The following is a 26,746-nucleotide window of genomic DNA, read 5'->3' on the forward strand; positions in this document are numbered from 1 at the left end:
TTTTCTGTCAAATTTGTTGTATGACATGATGTTCTGGTGCTTAATTTGTAAAATCATAACCTAATTTGATGTTTCATAGGCTTTTCCTCAATCCCTCCTTATTATCCAACATATTCGCTTATCCAACGTTCTCCCAGCCCATTTATGTTGGATAAGTGAGACTCTACTGTATATTTTATTGCATTTTAAAATAGTTCAGGAGTGATTTTCTGGGTTTGTTTTGGGGGTGGGATTTTGTCAACCTGTATTTCCTTGAGTAATACTCCATATTTCATTGTGGAAGCAAGTACTATGTGTGTCAGATCCCATTTCTTCCTTGTACTCAGTTTCTTGTCCAATTCCTTTTTTCTGAGCCTCATTATTTTGTTTCTGCACAGGGCTGGCCTTAATATTAGGCAGAGTGAGGCAGCTGATTCAGGGACCAGATGCTAGTGTGTGTGTGTGTTGTATGGATAACAGTGCCAGCCCCTCCAGCTGTTTCTTCACAAGGTTAAGCTCCTGTGTTACAAGACAGAGCTTTGCATGCTGCACCATCTGTTGTGCTCTCTTCCTTCTCCGCTGTCAAGTTGTCTTTTGGTGATCTCATGAATGAGAGATTTCTGAAAGCCCTAGTCATCAACTGCCTTGCATCAGTCTTGGAAACTCAGGACTGTGACTTCCGTAATTTAATCAATCCACCAGTAATGCAACCTCCTCATCACTATATTTTTCCAAGCATTATTATCTCTTTTCTCCCCAGTGGGACATCTCATCCCATGACATTTCTAAAGCATAATAGCCTCACCTTGCCCTTTAGTGAGAGTTCAGGCCTGATTTGCTGCCAGACCCATTCATTTGTTTTTGTATAGGTTCGTGGTATCTCCACTCCACCAACACCACATTTTCAATGAGTTTATTTTCTTCCAGTTAGGTTTCTTCACTATTCAACTTTGACACAAAAGTGTTTGTGACTACTAAAGCTTTTGATAGTCCTTGGGTTAGACCAGAACCTTAAAAATGAACAAGAAAAAAAAATACCTTCAACACCCCATATGTGCATAATATCATTTCCTCAAGACATTGTTTTTGATTTCATGTTTATTCTGCCTTTTTTCAGTCAAGGGAAATTACTACACAGAGACAGCATACAGGTACTACTTCTGTGACATGAAAATCACAAAATTGGCTAGGAAGTGGCTATCTTAAATCATGCATTGTCAGCCAATAGTTGGCTGATGGTTAAAAAGCAGCAAGAAAGCGCATTTTTAAATGCAACCTGCAATACAATAAATGATCAAAAATGTAAGTGTGTGCATTATTTCAACTAGGAATTAAAAATAAAAATGAAATAAAAATAAAGTCACTAAAATTAGGCATGACACAACATTGGGGAAAGATCACAAATACAATTTTGTAAAGAAACCTACTGAATGTGTATAGTCTTCTTGGATCTTGTTGCTTTATTTGTTAACCTTCACAAGCTAATGGCCAGTTATGCACCCTCTATCTCACTTGTTGTTCAAAAAGAACAAAATAATTAAGAAACCACTCCTGCATATTTTCAGGTTGCTTGATCAATGAACGTAGCAACATAATAGAAAAAAAGGCATCTTTGTCCAAAGAAGATTCTTATCAAAAATTAGAGGAGAATATTGGTGCCATAACAAATACGTTAGGGTAAAGCCTAATGTCTTTCTTATACAGCACAAATTTCTACCTCCTGTGACTCTGTACAACTGCCCAATCTTGTCCATACATGTCCAAAACTTCAAATCCAAACTGATTCAAAACTCTGGAAATCTTTTGAAGCAGGAGGCTGCAGCTAGGAAAGAAAATCACGTTTTTTGTATCATGGATGGAAATACTTCCAGCAGTAGAGAAATTTAATTGGATCCTACTGTAAAATAACACCTTCACCACACAGCCATAGCAATTTGATAGTACTTCAACTAACATGGATCTTTTCCATGGAATATTGGGGTTTTTAGTTTGGCAAGGGTCCAGGGAATTCTCTGCTAGAGAGCTCTAGTGCTGTAGGCCAGGAAAATCCTCTAAAATATTCCAGCAAGTTCCAAATCCTAGGCTACTTTCAGAGTGGTCCATGACAGATAAAGTGATATCAGACTGCTATTAATCGAGTGGTGCAGTTACATAACATTGAATAGCTGTCATATGTGAACTGCTCTGAGTCCCACAACGAGGGAGAGAGGGCGGGATATAAAACAAAGTAAATAGATAAATAGCTGAACAATGAGCTATTTTCCTTTGGGAGGAGGAGGAGGAATAAAAAGTACAGCAGCAGTTAAACTGGATATGAAATTCTTTGTAGCCTGTTAATATTTTTACCATGGTCCTAATAGCATTGTGCCACAGTTTGCAGACAATTTCATATTATTTTGAATCCTTCTTTCAAAGGTCTCTATTTTGACTCATGCCATAGTGTACTAGACCAATCCTCATGAAGAAAATTTGCACTTTAGTCTGTGCAAAGATCAATAGCAAAAAAGGTGAACCACTTATAATGTCCTCAGTGAACACCTTGAGGTAGAATCTCCTTTCTCCAAAGGAATAAGGTATTGCAGACAAGCTGATAACCAGTGCTTTTATCTGAAAGCAAAAACCTTTAGGTAGCAGGGTTTAACTCTGCTGAACAGTTGGAGGATATGCATTTCACTTTCATCAGATTAACATATCAACTCATTTTAAAATAAATGCAACAATCAAACAATGTAGGTGATATTTAGTGACATTTAAACAGAAGTAATTACAGTATTTCATCTGAGTGATTGAATTGAATTGATATGTTCCTTGTGGGAAATCATCCTCAGGCTTTTCTCTTTTATGTGGTCCATAATAAATTATGTTTTTTTTCTTAAATATGTATAGTCCACCCACATCTTACCCAACTAGGAAAGTGGTACTTGACTTCTGGTGAAGAAATGGAGCTGTGAACAGTGTCTCAGCAAGCTAGCTGAACACTGGAATTTCCTTGGGGGTTATCAACAGTATGGAGTTGAGAAATACATTTTCAGGGGGGAAAAAGGACAAATGCAAACCTCTCAAGACTCAAAGGACCTCACCTTCCCCACTGAAACAGGAGAAGGGGAAATATGTTGTCATACTAACAGATACAGACAAAAGCAGCTCTGATTCACTTCTTTAAATACTATATTTACACAAGGCTGAAAAACAAAAAGATGCTGTTAAATCTGCTGTAAGTTTACGAACTTTGTGGACAGAATATATCTGAGAGATAAACAGTATTTTTCCTCTGTTGGAAATTGTGAAAAAAAGGATTTTAAAATCTAATTAGAAGAACTATCCTTCCTGATGAAACTATCTGATGAAACCAGTTACAAAGGGTGAAAGTAAATTAATTTGTTAAAGATTATGCTATAAGAACAGTGGGAATTAAAATTGTTCAACATACCTGTTGCACCCCAGGCCTGGAGCCACATATAACCACAGCAAGACACAAGAATCCAGAGTTTAATCAAACAGTTTATTGTAGAAATACAGAAAAATATACAAAAAGCAGGAATGAAGAAAGAAAAGATATGATTAAAAAAAAGTTTAGCAAAAGAAGATATCCACACAGGAATCTAAATGTCTCATAAAAATCCAAAGGTAACACAGTCCAAAAATAGCCAAAAATCACAAGTACAGCATAAATCCATGAACAAAAGGTAGTCTTAGAAAACTTGAGCAGGAATCATAGAACAAGAATATAGAACTTCCAGGCTATTTGAGTCCAAAACCAGTACTTGACACAGAGACCAAAGAACTCAGGCCTAGCCTCTCCCTTGAAAGTCAATGTTGCCTGAACTAATTCTGAGGTAAACAACAGGCTGTTAATAAGCACTCATGAAATCATTTCTCTTCCCACAAATTTTCTCAATCTCTTTCCCATTTAACCTCTCAGATCTATGGAGCCGATTCTAAGCTCTGAACTGTAAATAAAGGCCTTTGCTAATTTCTGTAACGCCGGGTGCATTTCATTGAGAATGTTCCATTTCAAATTAGCTCATCCCTTATCTGAAGATGTTGGTTCTGGCTCCACTGTTCGACCTTGGAGATCTACACTGTTTGAGTCAGTGTCATTTCACTGGCCTGAATCATCAACATTTTGAACCTGGCCTGAATCTTCATCACTCTGAACCCCAGGAAATCACACAATCCCTTCTGCTTCATCAGTGAGCCATCAGCCCCTAAGAAGTCAATAGTCATAACATCCTGGGACTGTATGGAACCTCTGGACTGAGTTTAGACAGCAAATAAGACAGAAAGTGACTATAGAGATGAATCACAGAAATAAAACCTTAGAGAAGAGCATAGAGAAAACCATAGAGCTTGAGATACAGCCTGAAATACAGAAAGCAAGGAAACAAATAAAAGGGCTGTAAGCAACAACATACTAAAAGTGAAAGTGGCTATAAAAGTCTTTGAAAAGTAGACGTCTGTTTTTAAAAAATAAAAAGACAGCTTGACTATAAAAATGACTGCAATGTCAAGACCAAGAGTCAAATATCAAAAAGGACAGAACAAATATTTCAAGAAAGGATATCTTTCACAAGAAGAACATCCAATTAGGGAAATCTTGACTCTATTAAGAACCATTACAGATGGAATAAAAAATTTGGAGACCAGGATTGACAAGAGAATTGCACAGGCTAAAGATTATTTAGATAAAGGGCAACACGATATGAAGAAAAATATGCAACCGATGGCAGACACAATAAATTCCTTACCTCCACCTAGACCTAGTTACTGCTTTCCTTCCACTCCATTCAATAGAGATTTATAAGATATTGTACACAGACAACATTTGTCTTACCCCCAGTGGAATATGTTCACTGCACTTGACCAATAGCTATTACTTGAGTATGTTTCAATGTATTATATGTTTTAAATGTATTTATGTGATTGTATTTTATTGTGTATTGCTGGGCTTAGTATCCATGTGAGCCACCCTGAGTCCCTTCGGGGAGATGGGGCGGGACATAAGAATAAAGTTGTTATTATTACTCTTATTATTATTATTATTATTATTAATAATAATAATAATAATAATAATAATAATAATAAATGGAACAGCAAAAACAGAAAATAAAAATAATTGAAGTGTCACAAAAGAAGATGCAAATGGATTTCCAAAGAGATTCAACCCAACTCCAAAGATTAAAATATTCGCAAAAGAGAAATTTCTTTGAGGTTGAGAGGAATACTGGAATCTGTACAGGAATTTGATATGGCAATAACCGAAGTTGTGGCTAGAATCCTTGGTAGACTAGCAAGTGGTTCATACTCAAATTGGCAGGACCTTTAGGGTCCAATTCCAACATGCAATAAGGAATAAACTTCCAAGAGATGTTATTCTGTTGTTTACAAGAAATAAAGTATGAGACCAAATTTTGCAAGCCCATGCCAAAGATCCAATTGAAATAGGAAATACCATGGCTGCAGAATTAAGAGAACTTCCATCTCAGACAATAAAGAAAAGATTACTTCTCCCTGACAGATAAACTTAAGAAGAAAAGCTACAGGTACAGATGGGAAAACCCGGAAGGACTGGTGATATCTTATAAACAACAAAAGGATTGGTTAACATCAGTCACGTTTTCCCAATCCCCGTCAGGCCTTTACTGAAGAGGCTTTTCCAACAGATCCGGCTATCTGAGATGCGGCCCACCCATTTAACTTGGATAACTGGAACTCTACTGTACCGGAAACAAAAAGAATTTCCTACTCAATATTTATGGATTACAAAAATGATGGATCTGGGAGAAATTGACAAATTGATCAGGTTTATATAATTGTCAGACCCTCCCAAACCTGAAGAAATCTAATACAGTAATAATTAGAGATGGACAAATTGACTAGGCTTATACAATTGCCAGATTCTTCCAAATGTGAAGAAGAACAGCAGCCCGTTATTGACTATTTAAAAGAAGGAAAGAAAATGAAAATATTGGGTTTTCTATAACACCAAGGGAAAATCAGTAGTACAGGGATGACCATTTAACTTTTGCATCAACTCCATGGTGGACCATCTTCAAAACATGGATTTCCATCCCCCAAAACTGGCGGGAAAACATATTTCCACCTTATTTAATGTAAGTTATGTACTCTCAAGAACACCCATTGGTCTGAAAGAGCAATGAGAACACTAACACAATACTGCAAAACAGAGCAACTCCAACTTAATTACAATAAAACCAAAATCATGGCTTTTGCTATCAATTTAACATCATAGAAATCTTTTTAGTATTAGACAGCAATGGAAGAAGACAAAAATGTAAGGTGTTAAAAATGCCCCCCGCTCTATATATTTGCAATAAAATTATATGGTGATAAAAAGGAATGCAGTATTTAACTCATGTCCCAAATGCTCATTGGAAAGGAGAAAGTGGTACTTTCTGTAAGACAGTATTCATCTTGCTTTGGTTACTGGCATGTGGAATATGCTTACATAAATGTATAACCTGATAAAAGTTCCTTTTTTAGGAAGCTAGGGTAGTAAGGGTTTCTAGGAGCCATAATCCAAGCAAGTAACTTCTCCAAACTGTTTAAATGCGATAGACAGCTTTCAAATTTTATTTATAATGTAGTACTGTGATCAGGCCTGTAGCGAGGGGGTGGTTTTAGGGGTTCAACCCCCCCCCCCCGAAAATTTTCAGGTTATAAAAAAAATCTGGGTTACTCATGAATTTTAACTGGTTAGCCAAATCCCCATGCTAAGTCTATGAGATGCAAAACATTAAGAGTCCCTCCAGGAACTATCTCAAGCAGATATTGACAGGTTTGTAGTGGGGAGGGGTGTGTGCTAGGGGTTCAACCCCCCCCCCGAAATTTTCAAAACCCCTCCCGAATTTTTTTTCTGGCTACGGCCCTGACTGTGATACATGATTTGTGCCATCTTGTTCCTGGGAACCTTTTGTTATTTTTAAAAAATGCATAACTGAATGTTTCTGATTTGTCAAAGGCTTCACAACAGGATTTAAACCCAGCTATTCTCATCTTCTTTTCTTTTGCTATCTTACTCTTCCAAGCTGTACTTTTCTCATTGAACAAGTTGCCTGAGTGTGTTAATTGAGTTGTGACTAAACATTGCCTAGATTAACAGGGTGGGTCTAGATTTTTACAACTTTGCGGTCTTCATTGAACACCCACTTTTACAAGATGTACTTCCAATTACAGCCATATCTCAAATTCATATTTTACACTTTCAATTAATGAATACAGTTATTTGCACATGTGGTGTTTTAAATTAGGTTTGCATTTCCCATAATGCAAAATTCAAACTTTGTTTGATTTGATAATCTATTGCTTTTGCCCTGCATGCCGGACAAAGTGTTGTCAGTGACACTTAGAAAAGTGCATTCAGATAATTAATCAAACAGGCCACTTAATTAATAGGATCAGCACCACTAATATTCTTCCAGCAGAATTTTTATCTTTTCCTAAAACAACCTTGTAGCCAATGTCCAGTTCTGATAATAACAAGGGTTGTTGAATGTGAATGTTTGCCTTGAGAGTCTATTTAAATCTGAGTATAAGCATGTCCACAGTGCTCCCAAGAACTTACCACTTCTCGGTGAGGATGCAGAGTTTGCATGTTGAAATAATTCATCATGTCATGGAAAATAACAATTCTCCTTCCTCATGAGCAACTATGCCTTTTTGCCAGGACTTCAAGAGGTTATTCTTTGCAGTGTGTTTCCCAAAGACCCTGTGACTATGCTGACAGGTGGCTCCTAGAAGTTATACCCTATGGCTGTGACTTTTCATGCTGTTCAGTGTTCAGTATCTTCTGATTCCTTAACAAACCTTACAAACTTTAAAGAGGCTTTATTACTTTGAGTAGCTGAAGAGGTGTGTGTCTAAGGATCCTCAAGCATCCTGTTGAGAACAGTATTCCATGTCTATTTTAAACTTACATTTGATCTTCTAGGTCTTCTTTAAAAATGAATGTATAGAGTAAAAAAAGTGTCCCTGATAAATTGTACTGATTTGCTGTCTGTGGTCACACATTATTATGGTATTTTTTTGACACATATAGTTCTAAAAGGCAACAGAGTTAGGACTACCTGCTACAGGGCAATCCAGTTGTGAAGATTTTCATCAGTCTCTGCTCCAAAACTTGAGAAAGTTAGGTTGAGTGTTACCAATGATAGAATCACTCTCCTCTATCTTTTTTGACCATTTGGTACCCACTCTGGTTTATAGCAGTCAGTTACATACTATTTATTTAATCTGGGATTTTAGTGAGCATTTAGTAGTTTGAATGTTGGACAAGGACTCTAGGAAACCAGTATTCAAATTTCCACCCAATCTTCAAAACCCAGGCAACCTTGAATTAATCAAACCTCTGAATAAATGTTACCAAGAAAATGATCTAAAGTTGGAGTTGACTTGAAGACACATAATAACAAAAGATTTTGGTCTTGTTTCTGCAGCTGGGTTATGGGTTGTTGGGTTTTTTTTAAAAAAAAAAGAAAAATGTTTTAACATGAGTTTATCATTGTTCATTCCTGGGTTTAAATACCAACTTTGTGTGAAGGTTTGCTTTCAGTAAATGTGAAACTTACCTTGAGTTCAGTCATCTAAAGTTCAGGATATGAATCTTTAAAATACACTTGTTTTCTTAAATGCTGGGGCTCTAGCATGCTATGCAATTACAGCACTTTGATCCCACTTTAGTTGCATGACTATGTCTTGTAAAACCAGGGGCAGTTCAACCATTAGACAAACTACGCGCTTGCTGAGTTGAAAGGGCGCAGCCTCCCTCCTTCCCTTCCCCTCCCTGGCTCCCTCGCCCTCTTTGTGCCTTCCGACCTCCTCCCCTCCCCGGAAGTCACTGCCGCGCCTGGGCCTCCCTCCTGGTCCTCCCCCCGCAATGCCCTCCGTCCAGGTGTGGCCTTCCTCTCCTTCCAGGGCCACGGCCTGGCCTGCCTCCGCGGGCGTGGCCTGACCCACCTCCATGGCCTGGCCCACCTCCGCAGCCATGGCCTGGCCTTCGGCCTCGAGGCCAGGTCTCCGGGCTGCCTGGCCATGTTCCAGAAGCTTTCTCTCCTGACGGTTAACCCACACCTATGGCAGGCATCCTCAGAGTTTGTGAGGTCTGTTGGAAGCTAGGTAAGTGGGGTTTATATATCTGTGGAAAGTTCAGGGTGGGAGGAAGAGCTCTTGTCTGTTTGAGGCTAGTATGAATGTTGCAATTGACCAGCTTGATTAGCATTTAATGGCCTTGCAGATTCAAAGCCTGGCTGCTTCCTCCCTGGGGGCATCCTTGGTTGGGAGGTGTTAGCTGGCCCTGTTTGTTTCCTGTCTGGATTTCCCCTGTTTTCAGAGTGTTGTTCTTTATTTACTGTCCTGATTTTAGAGTTTTTTAAATACCGGGGGCCAGATTCCCTTTCGGTGGCCTTTTAATTCCTATGGATTCCTAAGGAACCTCAGGGCTAGCCATATAACCTGGAATATCAAAGCAGAATAACCCACAATATCTGCCTTGATCTGGGTTATCTGAGTCCACACTTCAATATAATCCAGTTCAAAGCTGATGATGTGGATTATTTGCCTTGATATTCTGGGTTATATGGCTGTTTTGAAGGACCCTCAGGGCTCTTCCACACAGCCATATAACCCAGAATATCAAAGCAGAATAACCCACAATGTTTGCTTTAAACTGAGTTATCTGAGTCCACACTGCCCTATATCCCAGTTCAATGTTTGGTGCTAAATTCGCAAATATAGTGCTTCCTACATAACATTACCATGTATTGAACTGCTTTTTCTGTTGATTTGTTGTAAAACATGATGTTTTGGTGCTTAATTTGTAAAATCATAATGTAATTTGATGTTTAATAGGCTTTTCCTTAAACCCTCCTTATTATCCAACATTTTCACTTATCCAATGCTTTTATTTTTCAGTGATTGGTTTTGGGGGGGGGGTGTGTGCCAAAATTCTGTTCACTTACACTTGAAAATTATCTAGGGCCAGTCCTGTGTAGCACCATGAGATTTACAGTTTTGTGTGGCACTAGAACTCTGTAGCTGAGAATTATAAATACTGCTCTGTGAATGGAAAATCCCAAAATTCCATAGGATGCTGCCATGGCAGTTACTGTGACACCATACTGCTGGAGCCCCTGGTGGCGGTTAAAGCCTTGTGACTTGAAGGTTGGGTTGCTGATCTGAAGGCTGCCAGGTTTGAATCCAACCCGGGGAGAGCATGGATGAGCTCTCTCTATCAGCTCCATGCGGGGACATGAGAGAAGCCTCCCACAAGGATGGTAAAAACATCAAAACATCCAGGCATCCCCTGGGCAATTCTCTCACACCAGAAGTGACTTGCAGTTTCTTAAATCGCTCCTGGCACGAAAAAAAACCCCATACTGCTTTAATTGTATGATATGAAATGGTCTTTGGGTGTCTCCATCATATCCTTGTCGACCTTCACTCATAGTGACAGCAGAAGTTTCTATGGTACCTTTTCCAATACCAAATCCTCCTTACTGCTGTATTAATAAATAATTATCACGGTAGCAAAGGAATGGCATAAAATATTCTGTCCCAGATGTTTATTTAAATTGAGCATCTGTCAAACTGCAGATTAAAGCTGTGTAGCTGACTGGAAGAATTTCCACATCATCAAACAGCCTTTCCCCAAACAGGATAATACAACCTGTACTAAACAGTTTGATGCATCACAGTACTGCAAATGTAAAGCCTGGGCATTTCATGAAATTTGGTTGTGCCTGTGGACATGACCAAAAAGAGATGGAGGCCATCCCATCTTCAACTGAATGGTAGCACTCTTATCACCTTTTACAGAGAACTTCAGAAAAACTTATGAACAACGTGAGAAAACCAGAAGCAACTTGACATATTAGTCATTCAAAATAAAATCTTAAATGCATTGTGAAGAACCATCCCAGGTACTAAGTGTTCCAAAGAGCTGCATTTAAATGCTCTTTTTACTAAATAATTAACCACTTTAAAAGCTGAGTGCTGGATCCCTTGAAAAGGTATGAGGAAACCTTAGTGAATAGCAAAACAGAACAAATGCAAACCTTTTTTCCCTGCCTTTAATCGTTAATAAAAGATCATGCCACTCCACTCACCACATTAGAGCACTCACTTGCTCTTGTTAATTTCAAAGCAGTTTTAATGTTTTAAAATGGTTGTCCAGATTGCAGTTTAATTGCTTATGAAATGCTTTTTAAATGGTTATGTATTTTAAGAATGAGTGAATTCTTCAAAGGAATTGTGAGCTGTTGCAAATTTGTGTTTGCCTCATATTTGCTTATAAACTTTAGTTTTAAAGTGGACATTTAATAGGAGCAAGCAAAAACAATTCATTGGCATATGTTGTGCAACTGATAATAATGGCTGTATAGTTTACAGTCATGAAGACCTTGCATGATTGTAAATGCACTGTGTTAGTGCAACCTTATCTGGGATGCAGTCCACAGAATGTGCATAATCTCATATTTTCCTTTTTTTTAATGGAAAGAGTCATGGAGATCCAGCTTAAGATTTGATGTTACCTTCATGGCAGAGAAGAAGAGAGGCTTTGGTTGAAAATTGCCAGTATAAGAATATACAGCATTAATTCTATAGTGCATATACCTATAGCTTCCTTAGGGAGGGAGTTCCAAAGCCTGCAAATAGACACCGAGAACACCTCACTTGTCCTTGGGAAGATGGTGGGACTGAGAGAAGGGCTTCTTCTATAGATCTCGGAATAGGCTTAGAAATAGGAAAAAGGAAGCTGTATCCCTTTTTCCAGAGCATTGGAAAAATACTTTCTTTGGAGTTGTAATAAAAAGGTAACTTTTCCAGCTCTTTAGATAAAACCAACAAATTGGATCAAAGGAGGGTAGAATGCCCTCCCCAAGGTGATTAGACTGGTCCTCACTTTAATGATCTTTAGGAAGCAGTTGAAAACATGGCTTTGGAAACAGGCATTTGAAAATGGTTAAACGTAAACCAAGAGATAGAGGTTTTAATGAGATTAATTTTAATTGGGATTTATCATTTTACCAACAAGAGTAGGTTCTGTGATGTTTTTAGTGGTACTACGTGTCTTAATTGTTGTAAAGTGTTATACTTATATGGGTGATGTTTATGAGTTATGATTAATATGGCTATTGGGATTTTTTTCTATGTGTAGTGATTTGTCTTTTTAGATTTGTTTGTTTTGATTTAACCTCTTTTGGATTGTGTGACTGATATTATGTATATTGTTTCCTCTTGTTGTAAGCTGCCCCGAGTTCCTTTGGGGAGAGGGGGTGGGATAGAAATAAAGTATTACTACTACTACTACTACTACTATTGTTAAAGCCCCCAGTGTTGCAGCGGGTTAAACCGCTGAGCTGCTGAACTTGCTGACTGAAAGGTCGGTGGTTCGAATCCGGAGAGCGGGGTGAGTTCCCATTGTTAGCCCCAACTTTTGCCAACCTAGCAGTTTGATAACATGCAAATGTGAGTAGATCAATAGGTACCGCTTCAGCAGAAAAGTAATGGCGCTCCATGCAGTCATGTCGGCCACATGACCTAGGAGGTGTCTACAGACAATGCTGGCTCTTTGGCTTAGAAATGGAGATAAGCACCAACCCCAGAGTGTTGTAGCCCAGCCTGAGATTGGGCCCATTCAGCCAGTGTCCCTCCATCAGCTTTGCCAAAGGACTCTGGGTTTGGGCCCGAGATGCAGCCACCTTTGCCAGAGGACTCTGGGTTTGGGTCTGAGATGCAGCCAGAGTCTGTCCCAGTGGATTCTGGGAGCAGAGACAGAATGGTTGCAAGCAGGCATTTTGAACCACATTCCTCCCAGCAGTCAAGGACAGATCACCAGGTGTCAGATGGACATTCTAGTTTAGAGGAGGATAATGAGTTTGACAGGAGAGCAGTGATAACTCACCGGAGGAGGAAACGAGAATGTTTGCGAAGAAGCAGACGGTTGCTTTTGAAGCATTCTAATGAGTAGTTTTCTCATGAGAGAAAGACCTTGGGTTTTCCTTAAAATGCCTTGTTTTCTCTGCCACAGCCAGAAGTGGCGACTTTGCTTATTCAAGAAAGAAGGATCTTTTTTCTGTGTTCCTATATCTTGCTTCAAGTTTCAGGCTTGGCTGCGAATCCAGTTGAATATTCCAGTGACTTTGCTGTTTGGTTTTTATTCCAGTCCAGACCTTTTCCTTGTGTTTCATCATTGACTTTACATGTGGACTACCTTGGAATTAATCCTGTACTCTAGTCTTGTTTTCCTGTGGTTATCCTTGATTCATGCCTTGAAATTAATCCAGTTTTGGACCATGCTCTTCAAGTGGGTTTTATAGACTCTTGCTTCATGAATTTCAAGTACCTTGCTCTTGTGGATTTAAATCTAATTCACTGATTCTGAACTATACTTTTCTTTTGCTTGCATATAATCATCAATAAACAACTTGCTTGCTTTATTCTGGGGCTCCAGTGTGGTTTTGAGGTGACTACGTAGCCTAGGGGTGCAACACAGAGTCGGACACAACTAGGCTTAATATCAGGGGAAAACCTTTACCTGTTGTTGTTGTTGTTGTTAAGCTGAAGGTTAGATAAATCTAAAGTTAACTACTTTTTACCTTAGATTGCAGGTTATGCATGACATTATCCATATGTGAACTCACCAAAGGGTTCTGCAGAAAACAAAGAGCAAGCAAGGAGAATACTAAACTAGTGGGGAGGAAACTTTTAAAAGAACAGCCAGAATGATTGAGAAAATAGAAGTTTGAAAGAACTGAGCAGAACTTTTCAGCCAGACAAATTCGTCATCTTTACAATGGCCCTCAATATTCCAAAGGAACTTCTGAAGGGCTTTTTTTCCACAGAGTCAACAGGGGGATAAGATGGGGAAATTGGACGTACTTATCTTCCTCAGTGATCAGCCAGTGGGCAGCAGAGTGTATGGAAAGAAAATAGGTTGGAAGGTGCATGTAATCGCCACTGATGAGAAGCTGAACAATTGTCTGGCTTTAGCTCTAATACAGAAAAGGTCGAGCAAGCCTGTAAAAGGTATTTCCTTTGTACAAAATCACAATAGTACAGAGTCTCCTTCATTAATATTTTCTATCAAGATTTCTTTGAGAGCATGTACAATATCCTTCTTTTAAACCTCTAATGCAGTATGCTCAAGGGGTAGATGTAACACTTCAGAAGTTTGAGAATTAGTTTACCAAAAGGCTCTCCAGTTATATTGTTTCTTGCCTCTCCTACTCAAATGTGCTTATTATGAGGTTATAGAGGATTGATAAATGGGAGCATGCACACAATCTATATATATAAAAGGGTAATGAAATTTCGACCTAGGACAAAACAACAAAACTACACATCCCAGTAACACTAAACTTGGCATCACAACCCCTCATCCATGCCTCTATGTTCATACAACAAAAAGAAAAGAAAAATAAAGTTCTAATTAGAGGGAGAGGATTAATTGTTTTTATCCAATTGCTGCCAGTTAGAAGGCTAAGCTCCGCTCACTTGGTCTCCTAGCAACCTACTCAGCCCAGGGGACAGGCAGAGTTAGACCTCACTTTGGCCTCTTCCACACTGCCTATAAAATACAGATTAGCAGATTTGAACTGGATTATATGGCAGTGTAGACTCAAGGCCCTTCCACACACCTATATAACCCATTTATAATGGACTTAATGTAAGGTAAAACCTTTACCCTTTACCTTAACTACCACCAGTTCCTCAATACTTTATTTCCCACGCCACCATACTTCGCCACAGCAACGCGTGGCCAGGCACAGCTAGTAGTTTATAAAAATCAGCTGAAGCATTCAACCAGTCCAGTAACACAGTTCTAAAACTTCAGCAACTGTTTCAGAACTATAATTTAACATATTTAGTGTTTACCTTTATTAAAAAACAAAAACACAAGATGTTACATAAGATTCAGCAGCCCATCAGAAATTCATCCTCTTTTGCTTAATGTAAGTAACATTTTGCTTTTGGTAAAAACCTGAAAATGTAAAAGAAGCAAAGGCTTTCCATCATTTTAGCCCACATGATGCAAAGCAGACACCAGAAATAAATTCAATGACATAAGTTCCAAACATAAATGCAAGATTTTTTTTAAATGGATCATGTTGTGGATGATTTCAAGGGACCTGTTAAGAAACTGATTTGCTTGGACCCTGGCCAGACTATATACTGCCTCAAATTTGCCATGGTGACTTCAAAAAAAGTCAGTTTCAGAATCTCAAGGTGTAAGCTTGAGCAAGACATTTAAGATGGCTTTATTGCACTTCTCCCATAAAGGATAGCATGATCAGTGGCAGAAAGCAAGCATGACAATCCAGCGTTCACATTGTTTTTTGTTTTGTTTTTTTACTAACAGCCTTATGTAGAAATAAACAAGAATCCTGTCAGAAAGATTGGAGAGCTAGTGGTTTCAGACAAGTGGATGATCCAATGGTTTCAGTTTTGAAAGTTACTTATAAGCCATGTTTTGCTTCATCACTTGTTGCAGTCCCTTCCCTACCCCCTCATGTTGCTGTAATAGTGCAAAGGAGGTTTAAAAATAATCCATAGGCATTTGTCAGGAGTGCTTTGATTGTGTATTCCTACATGGCAAGGAGTTGGACTGGATGGCCCTTGTAGTCTCTTCCAGCTCTGTGATTCTATGATGTTAATGCAGTGCCATCACTTGGCGGGTCCAAGGAGTTCAAACTGAACCAGATGACATCAGCAGAACAGGTGACACCAAAATGACTGTCTATATAATTTTTTGCAGTGTTTCAGCAGAAGTGTATGGGTTTTTATAAAAAACTAGCTTTGCTTGGCCACGCGTTACTGTGGCTTATGGGAATCATTTGTTGGCCAGGTGGAATAGCAGTGAATAGCCTTGCAGCCTCAAAGCCTGGCCATTTTCTGGAGTAGCTGGAGTAGCACCCTCAATCAGAGCCGCTTTGAAGCCTGGCTACTTCCTTAGTAGGGGAATCCTTGTTTGGCCAGCTTGAACTGCACTGAATAGTCTTGCAGCTTAAAAGCCTGGCCGCTTTCTACATAGGACATCCTTTCTAGGCCAGGTTGTATGGGACAGAGTAGCCTCGTGGCTTCAGAGCTTGGGGGTTTTCTATCTAGGTGAAATCTTGGTTGGCCAGGTTGAATAGCACTGAATAGCCTTGCTGCTTGCAAGCCTGTCTGCTTTCTACCTTGCGGAATCCTTAGTTGGCCAATTTGAATAGCAATTAATAGTCTCAGTGTGGCAGGTATGAATGCTGCAATTACCCACCTTGATTAGCATTTAATGGCCTTACAGCTTTAAAGCCTGTTTGCTTCCTGCCTGATGGAATCCTTTGTTGGGAAGTGTTAGCTGGCCCTGATTTTTTTCCTTTCTGGAATTCCCAATTTCCTTGCTTTCAGAGTGTTGCTCTTTATTTACTGTCCTGGTTTTAGAGATTATATTGTTCCGTATTATTATACCACAGTAAATATTTCATATTACAGTAGAGTCTCACTTATCCAACATTTGCTTATCTAATGTTCTGGATTATCCAATGCAGTCGCCCTTTTAGTAGTCAATGTTTTTGTATACATTGTGATGTTTTTAATACATTGTGATGTTTTGGTGCTAAATTCGTAAATACAGTAATTACTACATAACATCACCGCACATTAAACTACTTTTTCTGTCAAATTTGTTGTATAACATGATGTTTTGTTGCTTAATTTGTACAATCATAACGTAATTTGATGTTTAATAGACTTTTCCTTAATCCCTTCTTATTATCCAACATATTCACTTATCCAACGTTCTGCCAGTGTTGTGATGGAGTCTTCAAGTAAAGATCCTACTAGTTGTATCAGAAGAGGCAGGAAAACTGCTCGTGAGCAAGACTCTGATGAGGAGCAACAAGGGAAGAGAATCCGGGAAATACTTATGGAGCCCTCTGATGATGATACCTTTGAGGGTTTTGAAGGGGATTGTGGGACTGGGAGTCAGGAGGATGGGATGTCAGACTCTGGGAGTGAGGTGATGGATTGGACTAAGGTTCAGGAGATCCGGGAGATTCTTGAGGAGCCCATAAGCAGTGGTACATTTGAGGGATGGCACGGAGAAGATACAGATGGATGCTGGGGAGTTATGGGTTTGGATAGAAGGTGGTCTGGCTGGAGAGATCGTAGAAGGGCTGCAGCTGGAGGTGGGGCATTGGGTGACTCCAGCTCTGATGAGGATTTGCAGCAACCAGCTGTGGATGGGGCGTTGGCAGGCTCAAGTTCAGAGGAGGACTTGTAGATAAAAGTAAGTTTGTTGCTAATGTAACTTTGCAATCGGCAAGGTGTTTTGTTGGGCACTTTTCGAGATCTCTGTTTCAGAAGACATGTTTGGAAGGCTGCTTTGGGATGTAAGTGTTAACCTGGGTTTTTAGTGGCAACGGGGGCTGACATTGTGTGGCTTTGCGCTGGATTGTCTTTTGTTGGTTTTATGCATTAGCTGCCGGCTTGCTTCTGTCGCTTTGGCTCTTTGTGTTTACCTTGGACTGGAATTCGGTGACTGTGACTTCTTCCTGACTACCTGGACTGGAATTCGGTGACTGTGACTTCTCCCTGACGACTTGGACTGGAACTCGACGCCTGTGACTTCTCCCTAACGACGTGGACGGGACGTGGCAGCTGTGACTTCTCCTTTACAATGTGGTTTTCCTTTAGCAACGTTTTGGGGCATTGTGTGGCCATTGATCACTGCTGGTAGCTTTCATGTGTTTGTTTAGCTCCAACCAGCAGGTGGAGTGAGTCTCCAGCCTTTTCAACTCAGTTTGTTTTAATCTGGATTATTTCCCAGGATAATCCAGGTTATACCCCAAGTTTGGGTCTTTTGAGTTCTTTTTGGACATTGTTACCTCACACTGAAGAGAAAGTGTTTTGAGGCTCCTTTTGGTTGTTTCTTAGGCTCTTTTGTGTTGTTTTTGCAATAAACTGTGTTGTTTATATTGGCTGGCGTCTGACTCGTAACAGCCAGGGTGTTTATGTTGGATAAGTGAGACTCTATTGTATATTTATAATCTTATATTATCTGCTTAGAACTGGATTATATGGGGCTCCTTCTACACAGCTGTATAAAATGCACACTGAAGTGGATTATATGGCAGTGTGGACTCAAGGTAATCCAGTTCAAAGCAGATAATATCAGATTATAAACGGGTAATATAGCTGTGTGGAAGGGCCTTGAGCCTACACTGCCATATAATCCAGTTCAAATCAGATAATCTGTATTTTATAGGCAATGTGGAAGAGGCCTGATTGAAGAGGCCCTGGGTGCCATTAAATGGCTGAGTGGGTTGCTAGGAGACAAAGTGGACGAACCTTAGCCTTCTAACTGTCAGCAATGGGGAAAAAAACAGTTATTCCTCTCCCTCTAATTAGGACTTTTTTTCTTTCTTTCTTTCTTTTTTGGTGTAAAAACACAGACCGGATGGCTATGTCTTTTGTGGCCAGATTTGGTGTGATTTGGTCATGTAGTTTTGCTGTTTAAGTTAAGGGAAAAACTATCAGAACATTTATATAGATAGAAAAATATCCCTGTAGTTAGGTATAACCATAAACATGTTTTTGTAAGACCAGCCTGTAAGTTCTTTTTCAATATACCTACAAGGCACATTGAATCTTCTCATGTGCATGTGTTCCAGTCAGAGCTGTCATTTTTACCCAATTACAATGACACTTTACATAGCATGATTTAGTCTGCATACTCTATGAGCATTCAGTGTTGTTAGGCCCGTAGCCAGGATTTTGATTCCGCCGGGGGGGGGGGGGGGGAGTCTGAGTGAGAGAGGATCTACCTTTTGTATTGTTATCCCAATACCCCCATGCATATGGGATATATTGAGCATGGTAATCAGATCATGATATGAATATGCCACGTACTAGTAAGGCCTTCTCGCAGACCACCCTGAGAACTTCAAGGGGGGGGGGGCCTGAAGCCCCTCAAGCCCCCCCCCCCCCCCGGGGCTACATGCCTGACTGTTGTTTTCATTTTTTATAATCGCTGATTTTGTCAATACTTTCAGTGATATATGGGAATTACGATTTATAAATAGTATTAGTTCAAATGTTTAATAAGCATTCTGTACTGGAGGATGTCTATGGTTCTGATACGATGCGTTACAGTACTGGATGACACCATTCCTAGTGATGCCACTGTGTCATTACCCCTTCCTGAAGCAATATGTTCTGGGTAGCACTGATATTTAACATTCTACCTCCAGGCTCCAGGTCTGACTCAGGCATCATGTTCCTAAAGACTCATAGACAAGTAGTTGCTGACAGTTTAGGGCTATTAGCATCCATAAAATAGAAATCTCATTTAATCTTTATCGATAGCATAGAAGAAAGTATAATTTCATGAATACAAGAGAGAGATCCAATACTTATACTGAAGGCATTTAGAAAAAAAAACATTGACCATATGCGCACTTACTAGGGGATAAGTCCCATGACCTGAGTAGAAGTTACTGCTGTGGTAGACAGGCCCAACCAATATTACTCTATTTCAAAATTACCCATTACAGGAGTCAACCAGAGTTTAAAAGCTGCCTGACTAGAGCCCAGAGAAGCCTTTGGTTCAGATTCATTGTAGGTTATGCATTAGGACCAGTGTCATTTAGCTTTATTTATTGTTATTTCATGGACATTTATACTAATGAACCATCACTTTCATTTCTGCCCATAATAATTACACAATTATCTAACCTGGAACTATTTAGTAATAACATTCCTAGCCATAAATTTGACTCTGTCTTTTAAATACTGCCATAATTCAGTTTTAATGAAAGCTTTTTGCTAGGCAAAAGAAAATGGACTTCAGTACAAGTAGAAGCAGAAGCAACCTGTTATGGAGTAAACGACCCCATACTCGATGGTTAATGAGATTTAGTGTGTAATCTGAATAAGCAATGATTGCTTGGATTTAGTTAATGATGAATGCTGGCAAGGATTTTGAACTGGTGTTTCTAGGAATTATAGAAGAGTAGAAAAATCCACTAAAATCCACATTTAGTCATGCGTGGGTATCATGGAGTGAGGCTGCAGTGAGAGGGAAAAGAGAGGGTGTTTTGTGTGGTCACTCTTTAAGAACAGCTTGAACTTGAATGAAGAGGACAATTAAGATGGGCCTCTAAGGAAGGGGTTGGATCATCACTCTCCAGTCTAGTGGCCTTTGTGTATGTTGGACTTATGAATCCCTGAATCTTTTATCAGCATTAGCTGGTCTTCCTGACTTCCTCCCTCCCTCCCTCCCTTAAAAGAACTAGGACAAGGAATTAAGGCAAGGGAAATGAGATCAGTCCAATGTATTTGCAGACCTGCAGAATGCTGAGTAAAATATTGTGAGGAATATATTGGAACAGATGGTCTTTGAGATGGAAATATAACTCCTTAAATGAAGAATACTCTAACAGTAATAAAAAGCATTTTTTGAATTGAAGGAAAAGATCCCTAGCTGATTTCTCAAGAGCCAGTCTCAAGCCTGCTTTATTTAGTATTTTTGTTGACAACTTTAGTGATAGGAGTAAAAATACGCCAATGAAATAACAATTAGCAGCAAAGAACAGTCAATTCAGTTGGGAGCTAAGAAAGTATACATAATGTATTGGATGATTCATGAACTGAACACCAGAGAGAGGGGGGAATTTAATAGTGCAAAGTGCAGAATCCTAAGCTTTAGAGCACTTTTGATACCAACTGAAAAGAGAGAAGAGTAATATAGAAGACCAGTTAAGTTCTATGGCATCCATGAACTGCCAATGTGGGACGTTCTAAGTAAGACAAATGTACTTCTAGGTGGAATCCTGAATCTTGTTATGGCCATCAGACTTAAAAGGATATTTAAATTAAAGCTGAAAGGAAAGCAGGAGAAAGCAATGACAACAAAAGAACTGGAAGTGGGCAAGGGAATTTCTAACTTTAAGTGCTTCTGGTGAACTAGTACCCTTAACTCTTTCTTTGACTTCATTTTCATAGTGTCCAGTGTTACAGGGTGCAATTATTCTAAATTTCTGATCACTTTTGGAATAAAGTATTGGGGTGGGAAACTTATCAGGTCTAAGGGCCAGTTTTCTGAGTCATTTCTGGAGTCCACGTAGCGAGCCAAAGATTTCATTTTTTAAAAAGAAAAGACACTCCCCTTTAAAGAAAAAACAGGGGGGGAGACCATTTCTGGATTTGAAAAAACACACACACGAGGAAGCTATATTACAGCATACTTAAATAAGGAATCATTGCATTAGAAGGCTCTAAGACAGTGGTTCTCAACCTGTGGGTCCCCAGATGTTTTGGCCTTCAACTCCCAGAAATCCTAACAGCTGGTAAACTGGCTGGGATTTCTGGAAGTTGTAGGCCAAAACACCTGGGGACCTACAGGGTGAGAACCACTGTTCTAAGGGGACAATTCATGAAGTTTTCCATCAGAATAAAGGCAGTTTGAGAAGTCAGGAACAAACAAAGAGTGCACAAATAATCGACAGCAGGAGTAAGCACAGCATAGCCTCTGGGCCTGATACAGTTACTGTGCATCATTTTTGTGACCTCAAGATCCCCAACGTTAGCAAAACCTACCCAATCTCTTCATTTTTTAAAAGAAAATATGTGATTTTCAGAAATACACAATAACACAAAACACCCCCACACAATTCCCAATAAGCACCCCAAACCCTGTACTATATCCCCAAATCACGATTTTTCTCTGCAGTCCCTTTCAAAGTGGTGATAGAAAATCAGTGGCATTACTTGCTATCACCATTTTGAGAGGGACTGTATGGAAACGTGGTGGTAGTGGGGGCATGAAGCCACTGAAGGTCTGGGCGGAAAATTTATCCCTGGCCTTCATAGAGTTCATAGAGTTCCCTACTCAAATCTACAAGATGTTTGTCTAAATCTAATAGTTGGTATACCAAAGTATTTTTATAGTGTTCATTATACATAGGCAGATGGTGATCTTGCTGAGATCATGGCAAGGTCATTCTACCAGTAACCCTCTGGCAGGTTTGTTGAGAGGACTTTATATGGACCCCATGTTTGCCATGGTTGCTGCCTTTCAAATTAATCTTTTATTTACTCTTGTATTGCATATTTACCATTCTGCTTCATCCTGGTTTTAAATTACCGGTGCCAGCTATTTTCCCAAAGTCTGCTTAGTCCTAGCTGCCCAGTGACAATTTGTGAATAGTATTTTCAGATTTTTGGACCATTTCTTACTTTTCGTGACACTTGGATATTGAAAACAGTGCACCGTGTAGGCTTCCATACAGTGGCTTTCAATTAATGGGGAGGGATTTGAAAATCTATTTGCCTTTTTATTATGTGTCCAGTTAATCCCTTTAAAACTATGTCACAGTATGCTCAGTGCTATACTGCCTGTTTGGTTCCATAATGTGAATGCATAATCCCATTTTACTACCACAGCCTTGTGCAATTTGCCATGCTTTGTTTCCTTACAGTGCACATAGAGCCTGGCACATGCGAAGTCATTGCTGCCCATAGATGTTGCAATAAGAACAAGATTGAAGAACGCTCACAAACAGTGAAATGTTCCTGCTTTCCAGGTCAAGTTGCTGGGACCACGCATGCTGCGCCTTCATGTGTAGACGGTAAGCGCGCCATGAAATGATACTGAGTGCAGCTGCAGAATGAATGGGGAGACATAGACATATCTCTTGAGCCTTTAAGTCTGACTGAGTGTGCTGAACCAGAGATGTACATCAAACACTTCAAGCCCTATAGTTTAAGCAAAGTCAGCTATATATTTAGCTGCAATAAACACAGTCAGTACTAATCTTCAGCTCTTAACAGGGTCCTTATGAAAGTATAAAGCACTTCCCAAATTGATCACATTTATTACATTTGGCAACTGATGAATGCAAGCTGGAGAGACTGACTCTGATAGCTCATTTAACTTTGAATAACATTCTATCCAAATGAACATAAATACCTTCAGGTGCCAGCTCATGGTCATCAAGCGAGCCTTGTCAACTCAGCCCAGCCAGTTTCAAATAATTGTATGTGCTATAACTCTGTCTGTCTGTGCTGTTTTTCATTCTTGTCTTTGAATTTGTACAAGCATTATAGTATCTATTTGAGGTCAGGGTTAGAATGAGATTGGGGAAGCTTAATGGTACTGCAGATGCTTTAAATGCAAAAAATGACTCAAATGTTTTTAACTTGAAAGCTGGGGGAAAAGTAACATAGTATTATGGTCTGAGTGTTGGCCTAGGACTCTGGAGACTAGGGTTTGAATCCCTGCTTATCCATGAGAATCCACTGGATGGCCCTGGGCAAGTCACACAACTCAGCCTCAGAGGGGGCCAAAGGCTTCTGAACAAATCTTGCCAAGTCAGAAGTGACTTGAAACCACAGACAGAATCGCAACCACATCATACAGGCCTGCAGTGAAAAAACTTTTTTTCATTACCACAACTGTTTTTAATGCATTTGTGGGTGCTGGACTTGAAAAACAATATTTTTTATCAATTCACTTGTTACTTGGTTTTGATTAAGGGAAGATGCTGATGTTCCTCTACAATATTTTTAGTGCTTGTAAACATATTTTTATGTTTCATATCAGCGAATTAAAGTGTTTTCAAAGTCTATAAGAAGACTATAACACCTTTCTTACTGCCTAATCTTTACTCCCCCAAGGAATCAATCACATATTACAAAATTAAAAAACAAACAAACATGAAGCAAGTATGTGATGCAGCAACTCATTTTAGGATATCGAAAGTCAAATTCTTATAAAACCACCACACATTGTTTTAAGAAAACCAGTTGTTATAACAGTTTTTGAGGACTGTGAAAAGGATGAGGGTGAGAATAGCCCTTCTCCAATTTTTGTCCATTTTAAACAAAGATAGAGAAGACACGGATAGCTATTGCCAGTCACTACAGATCAGTATTCATCCAGTCTAGCTGTGTTGGCCTCCAACTTTTATCCTCCCCAGCCATTGCACCTTTCACTAAATCTAGCGTTGCTTAGTTGTTATCATTGCTTAATTCCCTAGGGATGAGCTAATATTTTTTCAGTGGACATTGTTAATGTAGAACAATAGAGTTGGAAGGGACCAAAAGGGCAATCCAGTCCAACCCAATGGCATGCAGGAAAAGCACAATCAAACCACTTCTAATAGATGGCCATCTAGCTGCTGTTTAAAAACTTCCAGAAAAGGACATTCCACCATACTCAAAGGCCCTATATTCTACTGTTAAACAGCTCTTATTGTCAGAAAGTCTTCCTAATGTTTAAGTGGAATCTGTCCTATATTACTGAGAATTAATTTAATTTATCTGACTAACAAAATAAAATAATAATTCCCAAATGTCTCCTTCCTTCACATTTTAATATTTTATTTATGAATATTGGAGTGCTAAGTATTGAAAACATGAACAAATTATAATAATAGTGACAGAAATGACTAATATGAGGCAATTACACTATGTAACACATTTTTGTTCCTGGGTTATAAATGTCATTTCCTAATTGTCTGTATTATGAAAACATGGAAAAAGTGTATTAAACTGGAAAAACTTTGTTTTTGTGGGACATCCTGCAGCACATTTTGCAATAGTTTTTCCATGAATATCTCATAGAGTCTCAACCAATTCAACATAGTTTGTGGCAGCAACAAAAATAAAGTTTCTGGAGTAAAAAAACTACTGTACTTTCAAGGTAAATACCACACAATTAAACAGGAAATAACACTTTCAAAACAGGAACCGAAACATTTTCAAATTTTGTTACATAGTGTTATCTCAATATCCATTTGACCATTGTTAATCCATTGTGTCTCTAGCATGTCCAGTGTGACTGACCATTTGGTGACAAAAAGTGCCTCTACATTGTTGAATTAATGCAGCCGGACTGTCTACTTCGACAGAGAAGGCAAAAGACCTTGGAAAACTACAACTCCATAATTCCCTAACATTGGATCATGACAGTTAAAGTGGTGCCAATCTGCACTCATTCTACAGTGTAGATGTACCCAAAGACATACATGGGTACCAGATAGAATAAAATATTCTTGTTCTTCTAGTCCATATAAAAATCTGCTATTGTGTACAAGTTTTTCTAGAACAGTATTTGCCACTCTGTCACGGTGCCCTGCTTTTACATCTTACTAATGATACATTTGTAACTGATTGAAAGCCACTGGCCCTGTAGATCACTTCCATTTCACACTGGATATGTGTGTTGTAGAGATATTGTTGGCGGTTGTCTGCTCTTCCTAGATACTAAAAAAACCCCCAGGAAACATAGCCTTTCTCAATAATACAGTGAGCTATAGGAAGATTAGACAAAGTATGACCCTCCAGATATTGTTGGACTTCATTCCCATGAATCTTGCTAGCACAACCCATTGTGAAAAATCCTGAAAATGGCAATCCAGCAACACCTAGAGGGCTATACTTTTCCCACTCCATCACAGGCACTTAATCATTAATCTCAAATAATGTGTTATCCATTTTATAATACAATGTTAAGGTACAGTAGAGTCATAGTTGTAGTTTCAGATGTGTTCTGTTCTCTTCAAAACAAAACAGGACACATTACAGTAGAGTCTCACTTATCCAACATAAACAGGCCGGCAGAATGTTGGATAAGCAGATATGTTGGATAATAAGGAGAGATTAAGGAGAAGCCTATGAAACATCAAATTAGGTTATGATTTTACAAATTAAGCACCAAAACATCATTTTATACAACAAATCTGGCAGAAAAAGTAGTTCAATACGCAGTAATGCTACATAGTAATTACTGTATTTACAAATTTCGCACCAAAATATCATGATATATTGAAAACATTGACTACAAAAATGCGTTGGATAATCCAGAACGTTGGATAAGCGAGTGTTAGATAAGTGAGACTCTACTGTACTTGAAAAACCCAGCATATATAAGAGAGAGAAAAATAAGCAGTAGATGCAATCTCTGGGCGATATTTCAAAAGTTTGTACTATTGCAGATTTTAATATTTTAATTGGCCAATTAATTGGTTAGCGCAGCAAAGTTAATCAACCCCCTGCTTACAGTGAAAGATACCAATGGATTTTTAATAATGTGGCTTTGAAATAAATGGCTTCTGGGTTGAAACCTTAATTACTTGGCTTGGCCAGCTTTGCACCAATATTTAATGTCCTTTTATGAATACTTTTTAGTTTCCAAAAGGGATTCACATCACAGATCTGCATCTCCCTTTTTGTCGGCTTGGTATCAAAGGCTTCCTGACCCAAAAGTTCTATTGTTGATTTTCTTTTACTTTGTTACTCAGTAAAAAAGAAACCTGTTACTGCGATGTAGGCACAGAATATAAGAATAAAACACACCATCTAATCACCTGTGCAAAGTACTACAAAAAATAAAATAAATTCCAGCCCATCTATATTTTATTGCGCCGTGTCATTCTGGATCTATCTGAAGTGGCTGGAAGCCTCTGCTGGTGCATTATTGATTGGCTTGGCAGCTTGGAGGGTGCAAATGGATTTGTATATGATGCCAAGAAACTACTTAAAAAACACAGGATACAATTCCCATGAAAGGCTGCATCCCCAGGCAGCTCACCAAGGTGCTTACTTTTGTGTGAACAAAGCATTTCCCCTAAAACTATCCATTGAAATTTCATTGAAATGATCATGCAGGCATGAGTTACAGTCCAGACATAAAGTTCTTATAGACACTCAACAGACCTCTGCAACTAAAATGCAAACAGAGCAGAAAAAAAGAGATTTGCTGATT

At 39.0% G+C, this 26,746-nt stretch overlaps 1 protein-coding gene across 2 annotated transcripts in view; it reads left to right on the top strand.

Annotated features, from left to right (window-relative positions):
• The window catches only part of tafa3 (TAFA chemokine like family member 3), a 165,648-nt gene that overhangs the window by 96,872 nt on the left and 42,030 nt on the right, over nucleotides 1-26,746 (top strand). For both annotated transcript variants that reach the window (XM_008109846.3, XM_062978665.1), the window contains exon 4: nucleotides 22,458-22,607. In XM_008109846.3, coding sequence (XP_008108053.1) covers nucleotides 22,458-22,607 — 150 coding nt within the window. The remainder of the gene's footprint in view (nucleotides 1-22,457; nucleotides 22,608-26,746) is intronic.

The sequence above is a fragment of the Anolis carolinensis genome, chromosome 4, assembly GCF_035594765.1.
Source record: "Anolis carolinensis isolate JA03-04 chromosome 4, rAnoCar3.1.pri, whole genome shotgun sequence".
In the NCBI taxonomy this organism is placed as follows: Eukaryota; Metazoa; Chordata; class Lepidosauria; order Squamata; family Dactyloidae; genus Anolis; species Anolis carolinensis.